This window comes from Rhinopithecus bieti, unplaced genomic scaffold (assembly GCF_001698545.2).
Source record: "Rhinopithecus bieti isolate Rb0 unplaced genomic scaffold, ASM169854v2 scaffold_19840, whole genome shotgun sequence".
In the NCBI taxonomy this organism is placed as follows: domain Eukaryota; kingdom Metazoa; phylum Chordata; class Mammalia; order Primates; family Cercopithecidae; genus Rhinopithecus; species Rhinopithecus bieti.
The window spans coordinates 486,412-508,595 of NW_016809771.1; the positions used below are offsets into that span (position 1 = coordinate 486,412).

Sequence of the window (22,184 nt, forward strand, 5' to 3'; positions counted from 1 at the left end):
GAACAAAACTCCAAAACGAAGGCCTCAGGAGCAAAAGTTTTTCTCTGACTTTTGTTGCCGCCTGTCTCTCAGTCCTGTTCTCCCCTGAGGCTAGCCTTAGAAACCAGATTCCCTCTTCCCCAAAGCAGGTCATAGAAACTGGAACCTTTTTTCCCCAAAGCAAGCCATAAAACCTAAAAATATTACTCTAACTTTCCCTCTGTCCTATCTGTAAAAACTGGCTGTAATTATCTCACCTACCTTGTTTGACTGTAGGTCATAAAACCCATTCCAGAGAGGGTCCTGCCCCATAAGCAGGAGGAAAGAATGTGTGCTCAGGCCAAGAAGAAACTAAACAGATAGGCCTTCCTGGGTTTCCTCATTCAGTCTGTTCACATTAGATTATAGCCTTTTTATCCAATTAAACTTTTGCATGGCTGTCCATACTTTGTTGAACCTAAGCATAAAAATGGACAGTTTCCTCTATCTTTGGGTCTCATTCTGAAAGCCCCCATGTATTACATGTTAAATAAATTTGTATGTCTTTTCTCCTGTTAACATGCCTTTTGCAAGTTGATTTTTCAGCACACCTTCAGAGGGCCCAAGGGGACCTGCCCCTTTCACCCTTATAGTACACGAAATTCATTATACAATTCCAGATTTCCCTTTCAAGAAATCTGTATTGTTCTTTAGAATGTTTAATTTATAAGATCAGCGAGATTGAGGATTCTTTTTATTTTATTTATTTTATTTTTATTTTATTTTTTTTTATTTTTATTTTATTACTTTATTTTTTTTTTTTTGAGACGGAGTCTCGCTCTGTCGCCCAGGCTGGAGTGCAGTGGCCGTATCTCAGGCTCACTGCAAAGCTCCGCCTCCCGGGTTTACGCCATTCTCCTGCCTCAGCCTCCCGAGTAAGTCTGGGACTACAGGCGCGCCCCCTCGTCGCCCGGGCTAGGTTTTTGTATTTGTTACAGTACGAGGACAGGGTATCAGTATGTAGCCAGGATGGTCTCGATCTCGCTGACCCTCGTGATCCGCCCGTCTCCGGCCTCCCAAAGTGCTGGGATTACAGGCTTGAGCCACCGCGCCCAGCCAGGATTCTTTTTATTTTTTATTTTATTTTTTGAGATGGAAATTTCACTTTGTCGCCCAGGCTGGTGTGCAGTAGTGCTATCTTGGCTAACTCCAACCTCTGCCTCCCAGGTTCAAGTGAAGTCTCCTGTCTCAGCCCTCCCGAGTAGCTGGGATTTCAGGCATGTACCACCATGTCCAGCTAATTTTGTAGTCTTAGTAGAGATGGGGTTTCACCATGTTAGCTAGGCTGGTCTCCAACTCCTGACCTCAGGTAATCTGCCCGCCTAGGCCTCCCAAAATGCTGGGATTACAGGCGTGAGCCACCACACCCGGCCTATGATTCATTTTGACTTAATTTTTGTTTAATATATGTTGAGATTCTTTTCTTTTCTTCACATGTGAATATCTAGTTATTCCAGCACCATTTGTTGAAAGAACTATCTTTCCTCAAGTGCATTGCCTTGGCACCTTTGTCAATAATCAGTTGACTGTATTTTTGTGGGTCTGTTTCTAGACTATGTTGCATTCTGTCTATCTGTCCTTTCACCAATACCACACTTTTTAAATTGTTGTAACCTATAAAGTACAGCTTAAAATTGAGTAATGTGAGTCTTCCAGCTTTGTTCCTTTTCAGTTTTTGTTTGTTTTTAGTAACTTTGCATTTCCATAGAAATTTTAGAATCAGCTTGTTGATGCCTACAAAAAAAAGCCTGCTAGTGTTGTTTATTATGATTTCACTGAATCTAAAGATCAAAACTGAGATAAGTTACATCATAATATCAAGTCTTCTAATCCATGAACACGGTATGTCGTTCCATTTCTTTAAATCCTTGATTCCTTTCATTAGTGTTTTGTAGTTTTCTTTATATAGGTTCTGAACATATATCATTAAACTTAGATATCTAAGTACTTCTTTTTTGTGCTATTATAAATGATATTGCTTTTTAAAATCTTAATTCCCCTTGTTTATAACTGATCTTTAGACACGTAGTTGATTCTTATATATTGACCTTATATTCTGTGACCTTGATAAACTCACTTATTAGTTCCAGGCATTTTTTGGAAGATTTTTTTGGGATTTTCTACCTAGACAGTCATGTCATTCTGCAAATAAAGACAGTTTTTTTTTTTTTTTAACTCCTTTCCAGTCTATCTACTATTTATTTATTTATTTTTTTGCCTCACTGAAGGGACTTACATCTTGTACATTATTGAATAGGAGTGATGAGAGAGGACATCTTGCCTTGCATGTAATTAATGTTAGGATAAAAGCAGTCGGTCTGTTCCTTACCATTAAGTATGGTTTGCTATAGGTTTTTAGTAGATAGTGCTTATCAGGTTAAGAAAGTTTCTTTCTCTTCCTAGTTTATTGAGAGTTTTTATCATGAATGGATGCCAAGTTTTATCTAATGCATTTTCTGTGTCTATTGATACGGTTGTATGGGATTTTCTTAAGTCTGTTAATATGTTGAATCACATTGAATGTATTTCAAATGGTCAAACAACCTTGAATTCCTAATATGAACCCCATTTGGTCATGATGTATTTTGCTTTTAATGTATTGTTGTATTCTATTTGCTGAAGTTTTGTTCAATGATAGAACTCACAGCTAAGTTAAACAAGTACTTTTCCTGAAGATAACATTTATATTTCAGTGTGCAATAAAAGTGCTTTATGTTTCACAGAGACTATTGTTTTTAATGTAATAAGATTAATTTTTACTGCTTTATTTAAGATTTTCTTAAAGGAAACTGGCTTAAAAATATATGTGAGTGCATGGTAGTGAAGAATATAGTAACTGCTAGTATTGCTTGGTGCCACTGCTTCAGTTTGTGCCCCAGGGTTCACATTGCAGCCATCATTGCTTTTGTATTATTAGTATAATTGTCAACACAGTGAAAAAGGCAAATATCATCTTAGTACTATTATGAAAATAGTTTTTACTCATGGATTTTCCTCAAAGAGTTTCTGGCACTGCTAGGGTTTTGTATGCTACACTTTGAGAATTTCTGTTCTATATCTTTATTAATGTCTTAGGACTACTGAAACAAATGGCCACAAACTAGGTGGCTTAAAAGAACATAAATGTATTTTTCTGCAGTTAAGAAGCCCAGAAATCTGAAACTAAGATGTTGGCAGGACTACTTCTTAGTCCATTTTGTGCTACTATGACAGAATGCCTGAGACTGGCTAGTTTATAATGAACAAAAATTTACTTCTCACAATTCTGGAGGCTGGGAAATCCAAGAGCAAGGTACCAGCATTTGGCTAGGGCCTTCTTGCTGTGTCATAACGTGGCAGAAAACATCACGTGGCAGAAGTGCAAAGGTGGGGGCAGAGAAAAGGGGACCAGACTTGCCCTTTTATACCAATCTCACTTCTGTGATAGTGGCATTAATGCATTCATAAGGGCACAGCCTCTTAATACCGTTACAATGGCGATGAAATTTCAACATGAGTTTTGGAGGAGCAAACATTTAAACCACGGCGGTCATGCTCCCTCTGTAGGCTCCTAGGGGAGTAATATGTTCATTGACTCTTCCCACTTGTCCTTGACTGTTGGCATTCCTTCACTTGTGGCTACATCACTCTGTGCTCCAACTTCACATTGACTTCTCTCTGTTTATGTGTATGTCTTCTCTTCTGTATGTATATTTTATAAGGATACATGTGATTGCATTTAGAACCCATTCAAATAATCCAGGAAAGAGTCCTCAAGATCTTTAACCTAAGCATGTCTTTCATCATTTAAGGCAATAATCACTGTTTTCCATATAATTTTCACAGGATTGGAGGAATTAGGATGTGTACATAATCTTTTAGGGGGCCACTCTTTAGCCCACTACACGCTTATTGATTATACAAGTGTTAGACTGCTTTGTGTTGTCCCATAGGTCTCTCGAATTTTGTTCATTTTTCTTCAGTCTTTTTTTTCTGTTTCTTAGATGAGATCATTTTCTTGACCAGTCTTCAAGGTTGATCAACTTAATCAAGGTTCATTAAGTCTTCTGCCATGCTGTAGAGACCATTTAGCATATTTATTTATTTTGAATATTTTAAAAATAGTTTTCATTTCTCTTGATATCCCTTGTCTGTGCATTTGCTGGTAACATTTTCCCCCAATTTTGGAATATATTTTCTTTCCGTTTTGGAATATATTTATAAAGACTTTGAAGTTTCTGCCAAATTTAGCTTCTGGGCCCACTTTGATTCTGGTCTCTACCTCCGTTTTTGCTGGACATCCTGACATCTCCCATTTCTGCACAGTTAAACTGCCAACTAGGGGCTTGACCCAACAGTTGCAACAGGTAGGAAGTTATTATTAGTAAAGTGAATGAACACAAAAATTTACCTACAGATCTGTTTATTATGTGGTTTATGTTAAAAAAAAGAAAACCTAAATGGCAAATAGAAAATTGATTAAAATATAGTAAATTCATGTAACAGAGTACTATTCAGACGTTAAAAATAATGATGGAAAGATATTCAAATCATGCTAAATGAAGAAATCATTTAAAAGATACATTATAATCCCACTTTTGCTTAACTAAATTATGTATATATATGCCAAAAGGAAATACTGGGTTTATATACATCAGAATGTTAACAGGTTATCTCAGGAAGATTACAGATGATTTTTATTTGATCACTTTCTGTATTTTTTTTTTACAATGACTATCACATTTGTGATAAGAGAAGTACTTCTGAAGTTATTTTTCAGAAATTTGACATAACAAATTTCTTTTCTCCTCCACATAAATTTCTTTTCTCCTCCACAACTTTTATGTCTATTTTAGAAGTATTAAAATACCAGCAGTCTTTTCATATATGTTGCAGGATCATTTTGAATCCCAAGAAAGATCACAGATGAATAATTACTACAAGAGTTTTGTATTCAGATAAGTTAAACATAATATGTGTATATATGTACATAATGCACAGTGTTGCTCTACTCTTAGAAAAAATAGTTCGGGCCGGGTGCAGTGGCTCATGCCAGTAATCCCAGCACTTTGGGAGGCCGAGGCGGGCGGATCATCAGGTCAGGAGATTGAGACCATCCTGGCGAACATGGTGAAACCTCGTCTCTACTAAAAATACAAAAAAATTAGCCATGCATGGTGGCGGGTGCCTGTAGTCCCAGCTTCTCGGGAGGCTGAGTCAGGAGAATGGTGTGAACCCGGGAGGCGGCGGAGCTTGCAGTGAGCCGAGATTGCGCCACTGCACTCCAGCCTGGGCGACAGAGTGAGACTCCGTCTCAAAAAAAAAAAGAAAAAAAAAAAAATAATTCTTTCTTGGAATACAGTATTTGGAAGCCACAGAGCTTAAATAAATATGGGGAAAAAAATGAAGCAGGTACACGAGAAAAGAATAGGGGGAAAAACACTGAGGGCCGAAAATTTAATTATCATGAAAGGCAGAAACAACTGGAATCATAGACATATGCTGTAGACTTTCACCATCCAGTGTGGTCACCACTAGCTATATACATGGCTGTTGAGTACTTGACATATGGTTGATCAGATTGAGAAGTGCTATAAGTGTAAAGTACATAATGGTTTTTGAAGAAATAGTACAAAAAAGCAAAATATCTCGGTAATTTAAAAATACTGAATACATGTTAAAATGATGTACATTTATCTTTTTTATTAACTTTAATTACTTTCAGATACTTTTCTATAGATTGGGAACATTTAGATCTTGATATAAAGTATGGAATGGTAAGCATCTACATATAATTAGATATATTAGATATTCCCACCCCCATGTTTTCCCAGAGTAGTACCTTTCTTTGGTAAGCTAGAAAGTAAATATTCTGGTGGGCAACTCACTTCTGATAAATTTCAGCAGATAGAACATTCCTGTTATTTTTAAAAGAATGACATTTGAATAGTTAGGACATAATGATGATTTCTCTTTTCAGATCATGTAGCATGGATATGCCAAATCAATCACTAAGTGGGTAGATAATTTGAACAGATTTCTCTAAATCTGACTTGGCTCTTCATTGATAAATTCTACTAGTGTAGACTTTTCTGAGACTACAGTGAAAGGTAGCAAATCCATCTTTTAATATATTTAAATAGGAGAAAGGAGGACAACATTTTACTTTTGTCGTGTTAATGAAAGATTCCTAATAGACTTTATTTCCTTAAGTAAATCAATTCTCTCAGATGAATTATTACCATCTAAAATAATCTGAAAGAAAAGTCAATTATACACCTAGTAAAATAGTGTTATCAGTATTTTGTTCTCTGTATACTTCTTGGAATTATAGGAGGAATGTAGATGATATTTTCCCTTATAGCTTGACAGTGTAAGTTATTTATATGTTGGCCGTAGTATATATATTACATGACCAGAAATGAAGATTCCATTACATTACTTAAAAGAAATGGAAAACAATTAGAAAATGTATACTTTATTCTTATCTCTTTTATAAACAAATATTTTAATACATTATTATGGCAAGGAGCATAGTGGTACTTCCTTTGTGTACTTGTGTCAGTGGAGCTGAAACATCTTGTCAATTTTCTGTTAACTTATCCTTTCATTTGAGATATGGCACAGATAATCTCTTTCCTTCCACAAGACAGAAAAACTAGATTCCAAGATAATTAAGATTTGCCCAAAACCCAAAGAAAAGTAATTGGAACTAAAACTAGAATTCTGTTGTTGGGACAACTGGCCATTTGTAGCAAAGGACAGCAGATCGTTGGTTAACAGCATGAACTTGAGCCAGACTGCCTGATTCAAATTCCAGCCTAGTTAGTTTAGTTCCTAAGCATTGAACTGTGTTAAACATCTTAACTTTTGTGGCTCATTTATTGATAAATGGGTGTAATAATACTATGTACTTTAGAAGATTAAAGAAGTTAATATATGTAAAGCATTTAGAACAGTGAGTGGCATATAATATATATTTAATGTATTAATATTAATAAGATTAACATTAGGATTAATATTTTGTTGGTATTAATAAAATATATGCTATACTTATCAAAGATACATAAAAATGAAGGTATAAAACATCAGAGTAAAATATGGTTTTATAGTTTTGCAATCTTGAAATGAAGAAACCAGTACTAAGTATGATTTAAAAATTCGTCAAGCATAGAAAAAGAATTTTACTACGTAATCAAGAAATGATAGCAAAAGATACCATGAATAAAGGCAAAACATAACAGTAACCTGGGGGAAATACTTACAGCACATAACATTAGGCTAATTTTCTACTGTGTGAGAACAGTTAGAAATCATTAAGGTAATCACAATGCTATAGAAAAAGCAAACAGCAGAGAAAGACACCCAAATGAGAGTCTCGGCATCATTCAAAGTTATCTACCGTAAACTAAAGTGTTTCTCACTTTTCAGATTGGCAAAGATTAAAATATAGTCAGTGTTGGGATGATGAGGCAATCTGAAGCATTATTGATGGGAGGTATAAATCGATAGACCTTTTAAGAGATATTTGCCAATAATGTCAATTTTAAAAACATAAACCTTTTGAACTTTTGGTTTGACTTTTAGAAATTTGTCTTATAGCTTCATCACAAATGTTGACCTCATAAATATAAATTGGTTCATCCCCAAGATGTTCATCAATGGAGATTTGGTAAATAATGTTATCTCTCTACAATGAAGTACTATATGTACATTTTTAAAAGAATAATGAGGATTTATATATGCTAATACAGAAGGATATTCAGCATATATTAAGTAAAAAGCAAGTTGCAGAACTGTAATATCCTTTTGTGTGTTTAAAAAATCAAGTAAATTATATACGTGCTTACATATGCATTACATAGATACATGGATATACAAAGGATGCATAATCATTAACTGTAACTATATCTGGGAAATAGGATATAAGCTACTAGACAGAGATTTTTACTTTATACTCTTCATTGTTTGAATTTTTTTCTACGGTGGGTATATTGTTGCTTTTATAGTTAGGAAAATAAAAGTGAGAAAAAATTTTGGCTCTGTGCAGTGGTTCATGCCTATAATCCCAGCATTTTGAGAGGTTAAGGGAGGAGAATCACTTGAGTCTAGGAGTTTAAGACCAGCCTGGGCACAAATGAGACCCTGTCTCTACAAAAAAAATAAATTTAAAAACATTAATTGGGCAGTGGTGTATGGGAGACCAGCCTGGGCAACATAGTGAGAGCCCGTCTCTGTAAAAAATAAATAAGTAAAAATTAGCTGGTCACCATGGTACACACCTGTGGTCCCAGCTACTCGGACGGCTGAGGTGAGAAGATTGCTTGAGCCCAGGAGAACAAGGCTATAGTGAACCATGATCATGCTACCACACTCTAGCCTGGGATCAGAGCGAGACCCTGTCTCAAAGTTTAAACTTCTTCCAGGCTGAGTATATTACTTGCTGATAGCTGTATAACAAAATACCCCCCAAACTTAACAACTTAAAACAACTACTATTTATTTCACAGTTTCTCAGGAACATAAACTTGGGAGCAGCCTAGCTAGGTGGTTCTGGCTCGGGGTGTCTCATGAGATAAGCTGTTAGCTGGGCTATATAGTTATCTCAAGATTCTACTGAGTTTGGAGGATCTGCCTGAAAGCTCAGTCGTGGTTGTTGGCAGATCTTAGTTTCTCTTTGGCTGTTGGCCAGAGAGTTAAGTTCCTCCTTGCATAGGCTTCTTCATAGGACTGTTCACGACTTGGCAGCTTGTCTTCTTTCAGACTCGGGTATCTGAGAGAAAGAGAGCCAGAGCTCAAGACTCACCTAACGTGGAAGTGACATATCATCACCTCTGCCATATGCTGTTGTTCATACAGGCCAGTTCTGGTACATTGTGAGGGAGGACTACACAAGGGTGTGGATAACAGGAGGATTGGGGATCACTGGGGGCCATGTTGGAGGCTGGCTACCATAATGGGTCTATAACAGTGTATACCTTTTGTAATAAGTTGAGATTATGGAAAAGAAAGTTAATTGGGTCAACATTTAAATGGGGATTATTTTTAAAAATTAGTTATGTGTTTACCAATACCTGTAAATACTTGTATTTCTTTTTCAGGTCCAGCCCAGAATCAAATGCAGGTTCTATCTGGATATGGATTGCATCATCAAAACTATATTGCTTCCTCAGGACATTACTCTCAAGGACCTGGGAAAATGACCTCATTGCCATTGGATACTCAGTGTGGTGATTACTACTCTGCTCTCTATACAGTACCAACACAAAATGTGACTGTTAACACAGTGAACCAGCAACCAGGAGCACAGCAGATGTACAGCAGGGGTCCTCCTGCCTCTCATATTGTGGGATCCACTCTAGGATCTTTCCAAGGTGCTGCATCATCAGCATCCCATTTGCATACGAGTGCCTCCCAACCATACTCCTCTTTTGTGAATCACTACAATAGTCCAGCCATGTACTCTGCCAACTCTTCTGTTGCGTCTCAGGGATTTCCCTCTACTTGTGGTCATTATGCTGTGTCAACTGTTTCTAATGCTGCATATCCTAGTGTTTCATATCCCTCTCTGCCTGCTGGTGATACATATGGGCAAATGTTTACCTCACAGAGTGCTCCAACTATTAGGCCAGTTAAAGATAATTCATTCTCTGGTCAAAATACAGCTATCAGCCATCCATTGCCACTTCCACATCCACCATCACAACAGCACCAGCAGCAGCAAAGTCTTTCAGGATACAATACTCTAACGTGGTCAGCTCCAGGCCTTCCATCGACTCAAGACAATCTCATCCGAAACCACACAGGATCCCTGGCTGTAGCGAACAACAACCCAACAATTACTGGTAGGTTGAATGAAAAGTTCACCAAAACATGTTTGAAAATCAGTGCATTCCCAATTAAGTTATTATTTACATGAAGGTTAAAGGTGATATTGCCTGATAGAAAAACTGGAAGTTTGCTCAATTTATTGTGGTTTTTTGTAGTACCTCTTTGAACCCTTTCTTCTCATCCATTCCCAGTTAGCCACCCAACCATCTGCCTTATCTAGTTTGTTTCCTTGCCATGATCAGTCAGCATTTATTGATCTATTTTAAACATCTGCAATAGTTGTCTTTAATGTGAATTAGATACAGGGCAAAATGGAAGGGTCTGTTTTGACGATATGTTGGCCACTATTTTCTCTTTTATACTAGTTCAACCTTAGGACAGTTGTTTTACTAGCCAGAGCCCCACTTACTTAGAAAAGAGGATGATTTGCAGCAGTGCACTGGTTTCCCAGGGTTAGCCCCTGTTAGTGACTTTTGCAGAAGACATCTTTCCTGCACATAAACAGTGTTTCTCATTTTCAGATTAGTAAGTTAGGCTGAAAGATGGGGAAGGGAAAGGAAGATGCGTGAAGAATACCCTGGTATTTAGCCCTTCTGACCTTCCTAAACCAAAGTGTTGTTAAATTTATTCGTTTAAAAATTATGTATGTAAGACGTGGTGTGCTTTTTTTTTTTTTTTTTTTTTTTTGACACAGGGTCTCACTTTATCACCCAGGCTGGGCATGATCTTGGCTCACAGCAGCCTCGACCTCCTGGGCTCAAGTGATCCTCCCATCTCAGCCCCACAGGTAGCTGGGACTACCAGGCATATGCCACCACACCCAGCTATTTTTGTAGAGATGGAGTTTTGCCACTTTGCCCAAGCTGGTCTTGAACTCACGAGCTACCGCACCTGGCCCAGTGTGGCTTTTTAAGTGCAGTGTTTCCATAGGATATATTCATTTTAATTCAGTTCACGAACTTGAATTTAACAGAATCTGCTCTTGAAGCAACTGAAAATGTATGTAAAAAATGGGAATTGGTAAAACTGTGGTAACTTTTGGAATGATATCTTTAGCTGTGTATCATTGTCTGGATAGCCATGTGTCAAAGATGCTGTGGAAAGATATCCTTCTCTGGACAATTAGATTATTTAAAATTAGAACTTTAATATCAGACCTGAGCCGTTCTTTGCGATCATCTACTCTTTCATTGCTATGTCGTTTAGAAATGCTTTCAGCTACAAGCAGCTCATAGTAGTTTAAACAAAAAGGGGGTATTTTCCTCACAACACAAGTCTAGGTGGATGCAGTGGATCCAGCTGTTCTTGGTATCCTTTTTTCTCTTTCCACTCTGCCACCCGTAGCATGTAGGTTATAGAAACAAGATAGTTCTGTACCTATAGACATTAAGTCAGAATTAAAAGCAGGAAGAAGGGAGAGGAAAGGGGACTGGTTAGTGGCATTGACAGACTTCATTTTACGGATCACTTGCCATAGCTATTTAAAAGACCATTCCTAGCTTCAGGGAAAGCTGAAAATGAATATTGAGCCTTTTTTTTTTTAGCATCCATAGTAGAGGCAAGCAAGAAAAAAGGGAGTTAGCACTGACTTGGGTGAGTCAACTCAAAGTGTCTGTCACAGTTCCGAAATCTGGCTGTCTACCAGAATCACTTGCACAGATTGCGATTTCCAACTACAATTTACTGAGCTAGAATAGAATCTCCAGGGTACTCTTGAGAATCTATTTCTAACTGGATCTTCAGTGATGCTGTGAAACAGATTTAAATTTTACTGTAGTCCTTTTGTTTTACAAATGAAGAAAGTTATCCAAGTTGAATTGGCCTGTGGTCATTAATGGTAGAAACAGAGCTTGGCCTGGAGGTCAGTTTTTTCTCTCTCCCTCAGAACCAGGGCTTTCTGTCCTCTAAAAATTCTGTTTTCCTCTCTCTTCTTTCAACATTGCATTTACAGATCCACTTATCCTAAAGTCTTTCCAACTTAAGGATTTTATAACTTTCATGACAAAATAAATACAAGTAATTCCTATCTTAGTTCTGAGGTGGGAATAGCACCCTGGATGGAACCAATTTATATTGAAATGTGTCAGGGAAATATGGGGTCACTTGGTTAATGAACAGAAAAAGTAATTGGGAAAGGCCTGTCATTAAGAAAAGATTGAATAAAGAGGGAGAATAATTACAAAACTATTCTCTGTTTGCATAACTGCTGTAATGGGTCCTGTAGGCAGAGAGGCAGGATATATTTTCATTCTTTTATCTTAGTACTGTACTGTGAGTGCCATAATGAATATATTTTAGAATTTAATTTGTGTTCAGAAGTGGGGTTTTTTCCCTGCCTTTAGATTGGTAAATTACTTTTTAATTGAAGTTCAGAGGTTAACAAATTAAATATTATCTCAGGTTAATATGACAAACGTGCTTCACCATTTCAAAAAAAATAGAGGTTATTTTAAAAATCTACTTTAAAATTAAATATTGCCAAAGTTCCCAGACTTTCTCAGTTGATATATTTCAATATTTTTCAAGTGCCTCATGTAACTTAGTAGTAGTTCATAAGGTATTTGACACGTATCACTGTTTTTCTTGACAATTTAAAATATTCCTTGGAAACTTGCGAATTTGTTGCAGTGCCTTGGGGAGCCTAGGTAAAAGTACCTTGTGCTAGGTACAGGGTATGGGAATATTGAGTTTAATGTTCTAGAAAGTCTGGCAACATAATTACTTTCAACACTCAAATTGTATTTTCACATTAAAATGAAAATCTTAGGTATTAAACATAGTTTTGTATTAAATTCAACCTTTGAATAATTGACAAAAATGGTTACCTTCTTTACTACTTGATTATACTATCTTCATTTTCAGATATACTAAAAGTCCTCAGTCATTTTATAGAGCTGGAGATGCAAAAGCATAAAGCTGAGTTAAGCAAATATCAAAAATATGACAGATGGATACATACTGTTACTTTTAGGCAGCTAATGAATTAATATTCAAAACATAGACTAAAGGGGACCTTTAAATATTATCTCATTTGCTTTATTTTAGAAAAGCCTATTAGTACATTATAATTCAGTACTAGAACTTCAATTATTTTATTAAAAAGTCCACTCCGGGCCGGGCACGGTGGCTCACGCCTGTAATCCCAGCAACTTGGGAGGCTGAGACCGGTGGATCACGAGGTCAGGAGATCGAGACCATCCTGGCGAACACGGTGAAACCCCGTCTCTACTAAATATACAAAAAATTAACTGGGCAAGGTGGCGGGCGCCTGTAGTCCCAGCTTCTCGGGAGGCTGAGGCAGGAGAATGGCGTGAACCCGGGAGGCGGATCTTGCAGTGAGCGGAGATCGTGCCACTGCACTCCAGCCTGGGCAACAGAGCGAGACTCCGTCTCAAAAAAAAAAAAAAACCCACTCCGAGTATGTATGTTTTGAGTGTTGCATTAGTTGTTAACTTAGGTTGCACTTTTGGCTAGTGTTTAAAAGGTGTCATTTCATTAGGCCATTTAAAAATTTTTAAACTCTCACTGTAGGTGAATCTCTAGTATAGTCAAGTAACCTAGTATAGAATTGTAATAATGAGTACAGGAGCTCTTTTTTAGTTTGAGGTGAAGTTGCCAGAGTATGACTTGGGGATGTAAAGGTGCCCATTTTTGACAGCAAGATGAGTACCAGAACTCCGTAGATTCATTTAAAATAATTTTCTTAATTTGTCTTTAGTGTCTCTTTGTTTTACACAGTACATACTTTTAAAAATTAGCAAGGTAAGTCTTGTTGCCAAGATGTAGAATTCTGCCAGAAAATTATTTTGATTATTTTGAATATTTCTTGCTTAATAAGAACCACATCTTGATAGCATATTATAAAACAGTAGTGTCTGATTAATGCTGTTTTCTTATGCTCAGTTTTATACAAAAGCATTTAAAAAGCTACTTGAGTAAAAATAATAAGCATTTATATACCTCTTCACAGTTGATCTTAGCCAGAAGACCGAGAATCAGTATAATTCTTGAATAAAAGTCCACTACACACATGACACTAAGATATAGTCACTGATAAGTTAATATTTTATCTGTCATCTCTGGTTGGTAATGTGCTTGAGGAAAAGCAGAAGCAAATACCTTGTAGGACAAGATTATTTGGACATAGAAATATAAGTAAGAAATTAGACAACTGCATTGGAAAAATAAAATGCTCGTACAAAATACAAGTAGTGCAGTACAAAAGACTATTTTTAGTTTTGGAAACTTGTGTGATTGCAGAGTTATGGGAATAGCGTAATTTTACTCCCTCACATACTTACTCCCTCAGTTTTCTAAAGATATTCTTGAACCTTTTTCATCTTTTTTCAACTTTGTGCCCACTACTTGTAAATTTTTCTACGTGTTCTCCCTCTCCAAGCTGAGAAGATGAGATGTTCATCTTTGTGTTCACTTATTTCAGATTCTGGCTTTAGCTGTTACACCCTCTCCAGAGTATCAGCCTCAATTTCTGCTGGACTGTGGCATTTGGATAGGTGAGAGGAATTAATGAAAGGAAAACACATGCCTTGTTCTATGTGTAATCAGCAGCCATTAAAAGTTTATAAGCAGGCCGGGCACGGTGGCTCAAGCCTGTAATCCCAGCACTTTGGGAGGCCGAGACGGGCGGATCACAAGGTCAGGAGATCGAGACCATCCTGGCTAACACGGTGAAACCCCGTCTCTACTAAAATACAAAAAACTAGCCAGGTGCGGTGGCGGGCGCCTGTAGTCCCAGCTACATGGGAGGCTGAGGCAGGAGAATGGCGTGAACCCGGGAGGCGGAGCTTGCAGTGAGCTGAGATCCGGCCACTGCACTCCAGCCTGGGTGACAGAGCGAGACTCCGTCTCAAAAAAAAAAAAAGTTTATAAGCAAAGTGGTGGCACTATCAGATTTGTGTTTCAGAACTTTCTTCTATGAACAGTGTAGTAGATCACTGGAGAAGGAAGAACCTACAACAGGAAAACCAGCTAGAAAGGAATTATTACAATTACTAGGTGAAGGATAACTTGGACTGGATTCATTTATACAGAAGACAGATGACAGAGATGACTTCAAGGATTTGTTGATATAGTTTATGAAGGAAAAAAGAAGAATACAAGATGACTTAAAATTTCTAGCTTGAACAACTTGAGTGGATAGTGATACTATTAACTGAGAATTTATTTAATCTCTCCTAGTTTCTAAAGAACTTTTGCATGATTACTTAAGATAGGGCTTACTTTTACAGGATTATATTAATAAAGGAGTATTCTTTTCAGAGGCCATCTACATACCTAATCCTCAGGTGTGTTACGCATGAAGAAGTGAATTCTAAGTAACTAACGGAACTAAGGAGCTACTAAGAACTAACTAAAGGCCCGGCATGGTGCTTCATCCTGTAATCCCAGCACTTTGGGAGGCCGAGGCAGAAGGATCACTTGAGCCCAGGAGTAAAAGTAAAAAATTAACTGAGGAACTGCAATAATCATCAAAAAAAGAAAATATTTATTCTTGAATCGTGATATCCTTCTCTCAGAAATCACACCTCAGAAACTAAACAGAGCAACAATGCATTTTGCGTAGTCCAGTTTTATGTATTGTTTCTTTTGTCAAATTCCCTTTGTGAAAGGAGCAGCTTCTTGGTTGGCATGTTTCTCTGGTCCTTAATGTTGGTAGGGCTTGTCTCCATTCATCCAACAAATACTTGAAAGCTGTCTATGTTCCACAAGTTGTTCTAGTGTTGGGAGATAAAATAGTGAGTAAAAACGGTTAGTGCTATCCTCATAAAGTTTGCAATTCACTTAGAGAAGCACATATCCAAATAAACACAAATGAATGTAACGTTCCTATTATTATTTAAGCATCATGAAGCAACCGTATATGGTACTTGGGAGCATTACTTTAGGTGCATTTAGCCTGTTAGACATGAAGCCTAGGGAAGTCTTCCCTAAGGAGGTAATACTTTAGCTATAATCTGAAGGATAAAGTCTCCATGTATAAAATTAATTACAGGTGAAGTAAATGTGTAAATGCAAAAGGTAAAACTTTTTTTTTTTTTTTTTTTGAGATGGAGTCTCGCTCTGTCGCCCAGGCTGGAGTGCAGTGGCGCGATCTCGGGCTCACTGCAAGCTCCACCCCCCGGGTTCACGCCATTCTCCTGCCTCAGCCTCCTGAGTAGCTGGGACTACAGGTGCCCGCCACCGCGCCCGACTAATTTTTTGTATTTTTAGTAGAGACGGGGGTTTCACTGTGTTAGCCAGGATGGTCTCGATCTCCTGACCTTGTGATCTGCCTACCTCGGCCTCCCAAAGTGCTGGGATTACAGGCGTGAGCCACCGTGCCCGGCTAAAAAGGTAAAACTTTAAAACTTTTCAGAGAAAATACAGGAAACTCTAGAAACTTGGGGTAGGAAAGGAATTTTTAAGCACAATGCACGTAATGCTAGCCATAAAGGATAAACATGATAAACTCGACTCATTTCTAATTTAAAACTTTTCTTTATTGAAAGACAACATGAAGAAAAGAAAAACACAAGCTGCAAACTGGGAAAAAATATATATACTTACAGTGTTTACCCAGAATATACAAGTGCTACATAGAAATTAATAAAAGACCAACAACCAAAAGAAAAATACTTGAATAGGCATTGCACAGAAGATTAAATGGAAACATAATCTCATTAATAAACAGTGAAAAGCAAATTAAAACTAGAATGGGATATCATCTTATACCTAGTAACAGATGGGTAAAAACTAGAAAATCTAACTAAATACCAAGGAATGGTGAGGATGTGGAATAACAGGAAACTCTTAGACACTCTTGGTAGGAGGGTATATTCATTCATATTTTAGGAAAATTTGGCATTAGTGGATTGAAAATAACCACACCCCACAACACAGCTATCCCTCTTCTATATACTCTAGAGAAGTTCTCCTCAAACTATACATATGTGTCACCTGGGATCTCATTTAAAATGTAGGTTCTAATTCTCCAGGTCTTTTATGACTTGGCCTAAGATTCTACTTTCTAACAAGCTTCCACATGAGGTGTTGCTAGTCTGTAGACTACACTTTGAATATGAGGGCCATAAAACACCACTTCCTGTTTTAGATGGATGCCTCTTATGGCAAATGATTTTTGTTTGAGCTACTGCACAAAGAGACTAGTCTGCTCTCTAGGCTCATTTCCTACAGAGCTGTCCCCAGGGCTGAGGGATTCGATATCCCTCCTGCACACCTCCACATATTTGAGCTGTGGCATCTATGTGTAGAAGCTCTGCCCTGGGGAAAGTTGCATGTCTATACCAGGGACAAGTACATGAGTATTCATAGCTGCACTATTTGTGAAAACAAAAAATTGGAAATAACCTAAAAGTCCATTAATAGCAGAATGAATAAATAAATTATATTCTTCCATCAGACTTCTGAACAGCAGTGAAAATGAAGTAGAGGCCGGGCGCGGTGGCTCAAGCCTGTAATCCCAGCACTTTGGGAGGCCGAGACGGGCGGATCACAAGGTCAGGAGATCGAGACCATCCTGGCTAACCCGGTGAAACCCCGTCTCTACTAAAAAATACAAAAAACTAGCCGGGCGACGTAGCGGGCGCCTGTAGTCCCAGCTACTCCGGAGGCTGAGGCAGGAGAATGGCGTAAACCCGGGAGGCGGAGCTTGCAGTGAGCTGAGATCCGGCCACTGCACTCCAGCCTGGGCGACAGAGCGAGACTCCGTCTCAAAAAAAAAAAAGAAAATGAAGTAGAGCTGCACTCATTATCATGACTGAATCCCAGGAATGTAGCATAGGAAATACGGAAGAATACCTGCAGTATGTTATTGTTATAAAGTTTACAAAATGAGCAAAAATAATGCCTTGGGATACTTAATATGTGTGGTAAACTATTTGAAAACAAAAGCAAAAGGATAATAAACACGACTCGGGAAGGGGCAGGGGAGTGCCTTCTGTGAGGAGCATATTGAGAGCTTCAACAGTATTGAAAATGTTTTATTTTCAAAATTGGATGCTGAGTTCGTGGGTATTTTATTGTGCTTTATATATATATACATGTGTATCAATACATATATGTACGTACACATACACCTGATATGATTTCATTGTGTGTTTTTGAGACAGGATCTCCCGCTTTCACCCAGGCTGGAGTGCAGTGGCATGATCTTGGCTCACTGCAACCTTCTCCTGGGCTCAAGCCGTCCTCCCACCTCAGCCTCACCAGTAGCTGAGGACCACAGATGAATTTTTCAGTAGAGTTGGGGTTTTGCCTTGTTGCCCAGGCTGGTCTTAAACTCCTGGGCTCAAGCAATCTGCCCACCTTGACCTCCTAAAGTGCTGGGATTATAGGCATGAGCAACCACGCCTGACCCTAATTTTAGATAATTATATCTTTCTCAGTTTTTACTTGGATACTGTTAGATATTCTTAATCACTGTTTTATGTTGGCAGTTTTAGTGATAATAGCAGTTATCTATTGCTGGTTTAAAATAACAATGATTATTTTTCTTGGTTCTGTGGGTTTGCTGGGTAGTTCTTCTGCAGGTTTTTCTTGAATTCACTCATGTGAATTCATTTTGCTGGAGGTTTGCGGGACTAGAAGATTCTAAGATGGCTTCACTCACATGTTTAGCAGTTGGTGCAGACTCTTCACTGGGGTGCCTAGGTTTTTCTGTATGTGACTAGACCAGCTTCCCTACATGATGATCCATGCAGCATTTCAGAGTGGAAAGGTGTAAGCTGCAGTGTCCCTCGAGACTTGAGATCTGGGACTTGTACACTTTTATTTCTGCCCCATACTGTTGATTAAAGCCAGTCACAGGGTTTGTTCTGATTCAGAGGATAGTAAAATAGACTCCATATTGATGAAAGGAACTGGAAAATATTGTGATGATGTTTTCAATCTTCCACAATGATAGTTTCTCTTCCTACTAAAAATGATGAAGCAGTCAGCGTATTTAGACTACCTTCTTTCCCCGTTCCTCATATGTGCTTATGTTGTTTTTACACTATTAGGACATATAGCACATTTTGTTTTGTCACCATATTCCTATTTGTTTCAGTCCCAGAACTAAGATTGTTTATATATACACACACACAGTATACAGACACACACACACATGTATATGTGCAGGTGTAAGTATGTAAATTTATTCAACATATCGTGACTGCTCACCAGTAGTCTTTTGCCATAGGTTTTTCAGTTATCTCTTGGTTAGATAATCTTGAAGATTATCTTCAATAACTTACCCAGTATTTCTCAACCAGGGACGATTTTGCCTTCTAGGAGACATTTGGTATTTTGAGCTATCACAAAGACCCACGATGAGTCACGTGCACTTTATTCCAGAAGTTCAACTTCGTGTTATGATTAGGCCCTTACTTAGTTACATGTGAAATAAGGCATCTGGTTAGAAACAGCAAATAAGAAGTAGCAGTTTACAGTGCAAAATGAGATCTGAACTGATACTAGAAGTGTTTATGGAATTCAGAGACCACATTATTGCAGAGTCAAAAACCTCTTCCTCATCTCCTTACCTGAGTCACCATTGCATAGTACAATAATCTGTTCAATAATTAGTATTCATAGAGATCATTAGTAAATAAAAGTTTTTTGAGTTCATTTTAAGAAGGTAAGGAAGATTGTGAAATATTTTAGGAAAATTGTCATTAAAGTTTATTAAAACATTTGATGAGTAATTTTCAGTTTTAAAAAATCATTTGTACCACCTTCTTTTCAAGATATACTAGGTAAATGTGATGATACTATTGAAGTTTCTACAAGAACTTCAGATAAACTGTATTTTGTTAGTAATATATATTATTATATGTTATATAATTACATACTATTTTATATTATATACATGATATATAGTATATTATATGGAGTAATATATATTAATATATTTCAAGTCTCTGTGGGTGAAATAGTTTCTTCTCTTCAATTGCAGATTCTTTATCCTGTCCTGTTATGCAAAATGTTCAGCCTCCCAAGTCCAGCCCAGTAGTATCCACCGTTTTATCAGGATCCTCATCAACAAGAACACCTCCCACTGCAAATCACCCTGTTGAGCCTGTGACCTCAGTTACACAGCCATCAGAGCTATTACAACAAAAAGGTATTTGAGATATTTATTATCGTATACACACACAGACACACATGCGTATTTGAATAGCTGACTTCAAAAAGTTAAACTGGAGGATCCTAATTTATACAAGATATGAAAAAAAGTTATAATCTCAATCCAAACACAACTTTTGGAATATTAACTTACAGTGTCTCATATATGTTTTACATAATTACATACCATTTTGTATTTTGCTTTTCTGTTTATTACACATAGTTTTCATGTATCTATTGAGTCTTTATAGCTCTTTTTATGGCTAATTATTCATTGTGTCAATGTGTAATGGTTTATTTCATTCCTTTGTCATGGGACATTTATTTCTTATTTTTTAAAGGTTATTATAGTTTCTTTTAGGATAAAGTAGCCAAAACTTTATTATTTAGTGACTCTCCATATCCTATTTATTTCTGTGCTTTTTGTTATTGATAGTAGAAAGTAAGCTTTGACACGATTTTGCAAATGAAAGGGGGTGAAAATGAAATTGTAACCAATACTCTTGCGTCATTGAAGGACTATATGATTTATTGTTTGTTTAATATTCTCCATGTGTTAAGTAAGTAAAAGGTAATAAAATGTGTTGTTTTGACCCTGCTTCCCCACATTGTTTCTTTTGGCAGTTATTTTTTGTTGTTTTTTTTTTTTTCTGTCTGGCTAAAATTCCAAAGTATTGATGTTTCAGGTTAATACATGGCATGTTTTATTTGATCAGAGATGATTGAACTGTTTTCAAGAATCTATAGTTTTTATTTCCAGAGCAACCATTGTATTAATTTAGGGGCTATACTCACTATGTAATGACAGCTCCTAACCTTGAGTGTGAAGAACCTTCTTATAGCTCTGAAACTGAGAAAAGTGAAAAAGCATGAAAATTCCTAGGGTGATCTCATTGCTTGTATCTGTTGAGTGTCTATGTGATCAACAGAGACCTTTCTGTCAATTGGTCAGGTGATACATTACACATTTTCTTACTTAGTTTTTTAGGAAAAGGAACTGCAGCACCAAATAGTGTCTGTCGATTCTCAGCAAACCAGTGGGTATACTGGAAATTGAATTTAGTTCTTAAAAGTATTTGCCTTCAAAGTGAAGGGCCAGTAGTAGTTTTGTTTATCATGAATCAAAAAAGTTTTTAGGATAGATCAAAGCCCTGACTAAATAAATGGCGTCTTTTCTTGTTTTTCCTCTACATTGGTGACTGCCTTCCATTTCTTAAATGTTTTGCTTTTTTTGGCCTATTACATTGCCCCTGCTGATTTATTTCTTCCTATCATATTTTCTTTTTTTTTTTTTGGGAGACAGAGTCTTGCTCTGTTGCCCGGGGTGGAGTGCAATGGCACGATCTTGGCTCACTGCAGTCTCTACCTCCTGAGTTCCAGCGATTCTCCTGCCTCAGCCTCCTGGGTAGCTGGGATTACAGGTGCACGCCACCACGCCCCGCTACTTTTTGTATTTTTAGTAGAGGGGTTTTACCATGTTGGCCAGGCTGGTCTCAAACTTTTGACCTTGGGTGATCGGCCTGCCTTAGCCTCCCAAAGTGCTGGGATTACAGGTGTGAGCCACCACGCCCGGCCCCTATCATATTTTCTTTTTGACCATCTTACTGTAAATACCATCCTACCGTCTTTTTATAAATATTATTTTGTAAACAGTTTGCCCACTAAACAATGACAATTATGTTTCTTCTTTTTTGTATTAAAATATATTTTTAAAGTAGAAGAAACTGCCATTTATTGAGCACATACAATATATCAGGTATTTTATATCTCATTAATTCAAATATTAATCTTATAACATAGATGTTCTTCCTTTTTCACAGATGAGAAAAGTGAGATTGACAGAGGTTAGGTAACTTGCCCAAGACTACAAGTTAATAAGTAGCAAAGCAAAAGATTGTGAACTCAGGTCTCTCTGTCTTTTATTCTTTCTATAAAATAAGGCTGAATTTTTGTTGTCATTGGCTGTTGACAAACTAACTCTTGATTTACCTAAGGTAAGTTTCTTGCTTAAGTAACAGAAAATATCATACTGGAGACATCTGAATTGTAGTTTTTATTGTTCCATTTTCGTAAGTAGGAGAATGGCCTCTTAGTGACTTCTTTGTCTTTGGATAGATCTGGGCTACACAACTTAATTGAGTCAGGGCTACCACATATGGTGGTGTGAATTGTCATTTGCATAAATGAAGCTTCTTCGAATTGTGCAGTGTATCATCTGCGTAGTGTTTACT

At 37.3% G+C, this 22,184-nt stretch overlaps 1 protein-coding gene across 4 annotated transcripts in view; it reads left to right on the plus strand.

Moving 5' to 3' along the window:
• The first annotated feature begins 4,342 nt into the window (after positions 1-4,342).
• SEC24B (SEC24 homolog B, COPII component) overlaps positions 4,343-22,184 on the plus strand; it is an 87,101-nt gene continuing 69,259 nt past the window's right edge. For all 4 annotated transcript variants that reach the window (XM_017890412.1, XM_017890413.1, XM_017890414.1 and 1 more), the window contains exons 1-3: positions 4,343-4,364; positions 9,099-9,842; positions 19,784-19,951. In XM_017890412.1, the coding sequence (XP_017745901.1) occupies positions 9,116-9,842; positions 19,784-19,951 (895 nt within the window). In that variant the 5' untranslated portion in view covers positions 4,343-4,364; positions 9,099-9,115. The remainder of the gene's footprint in view (positions 4,365-9,098; positions 9,843-19,783; positions 19,952-22,184) is intronic.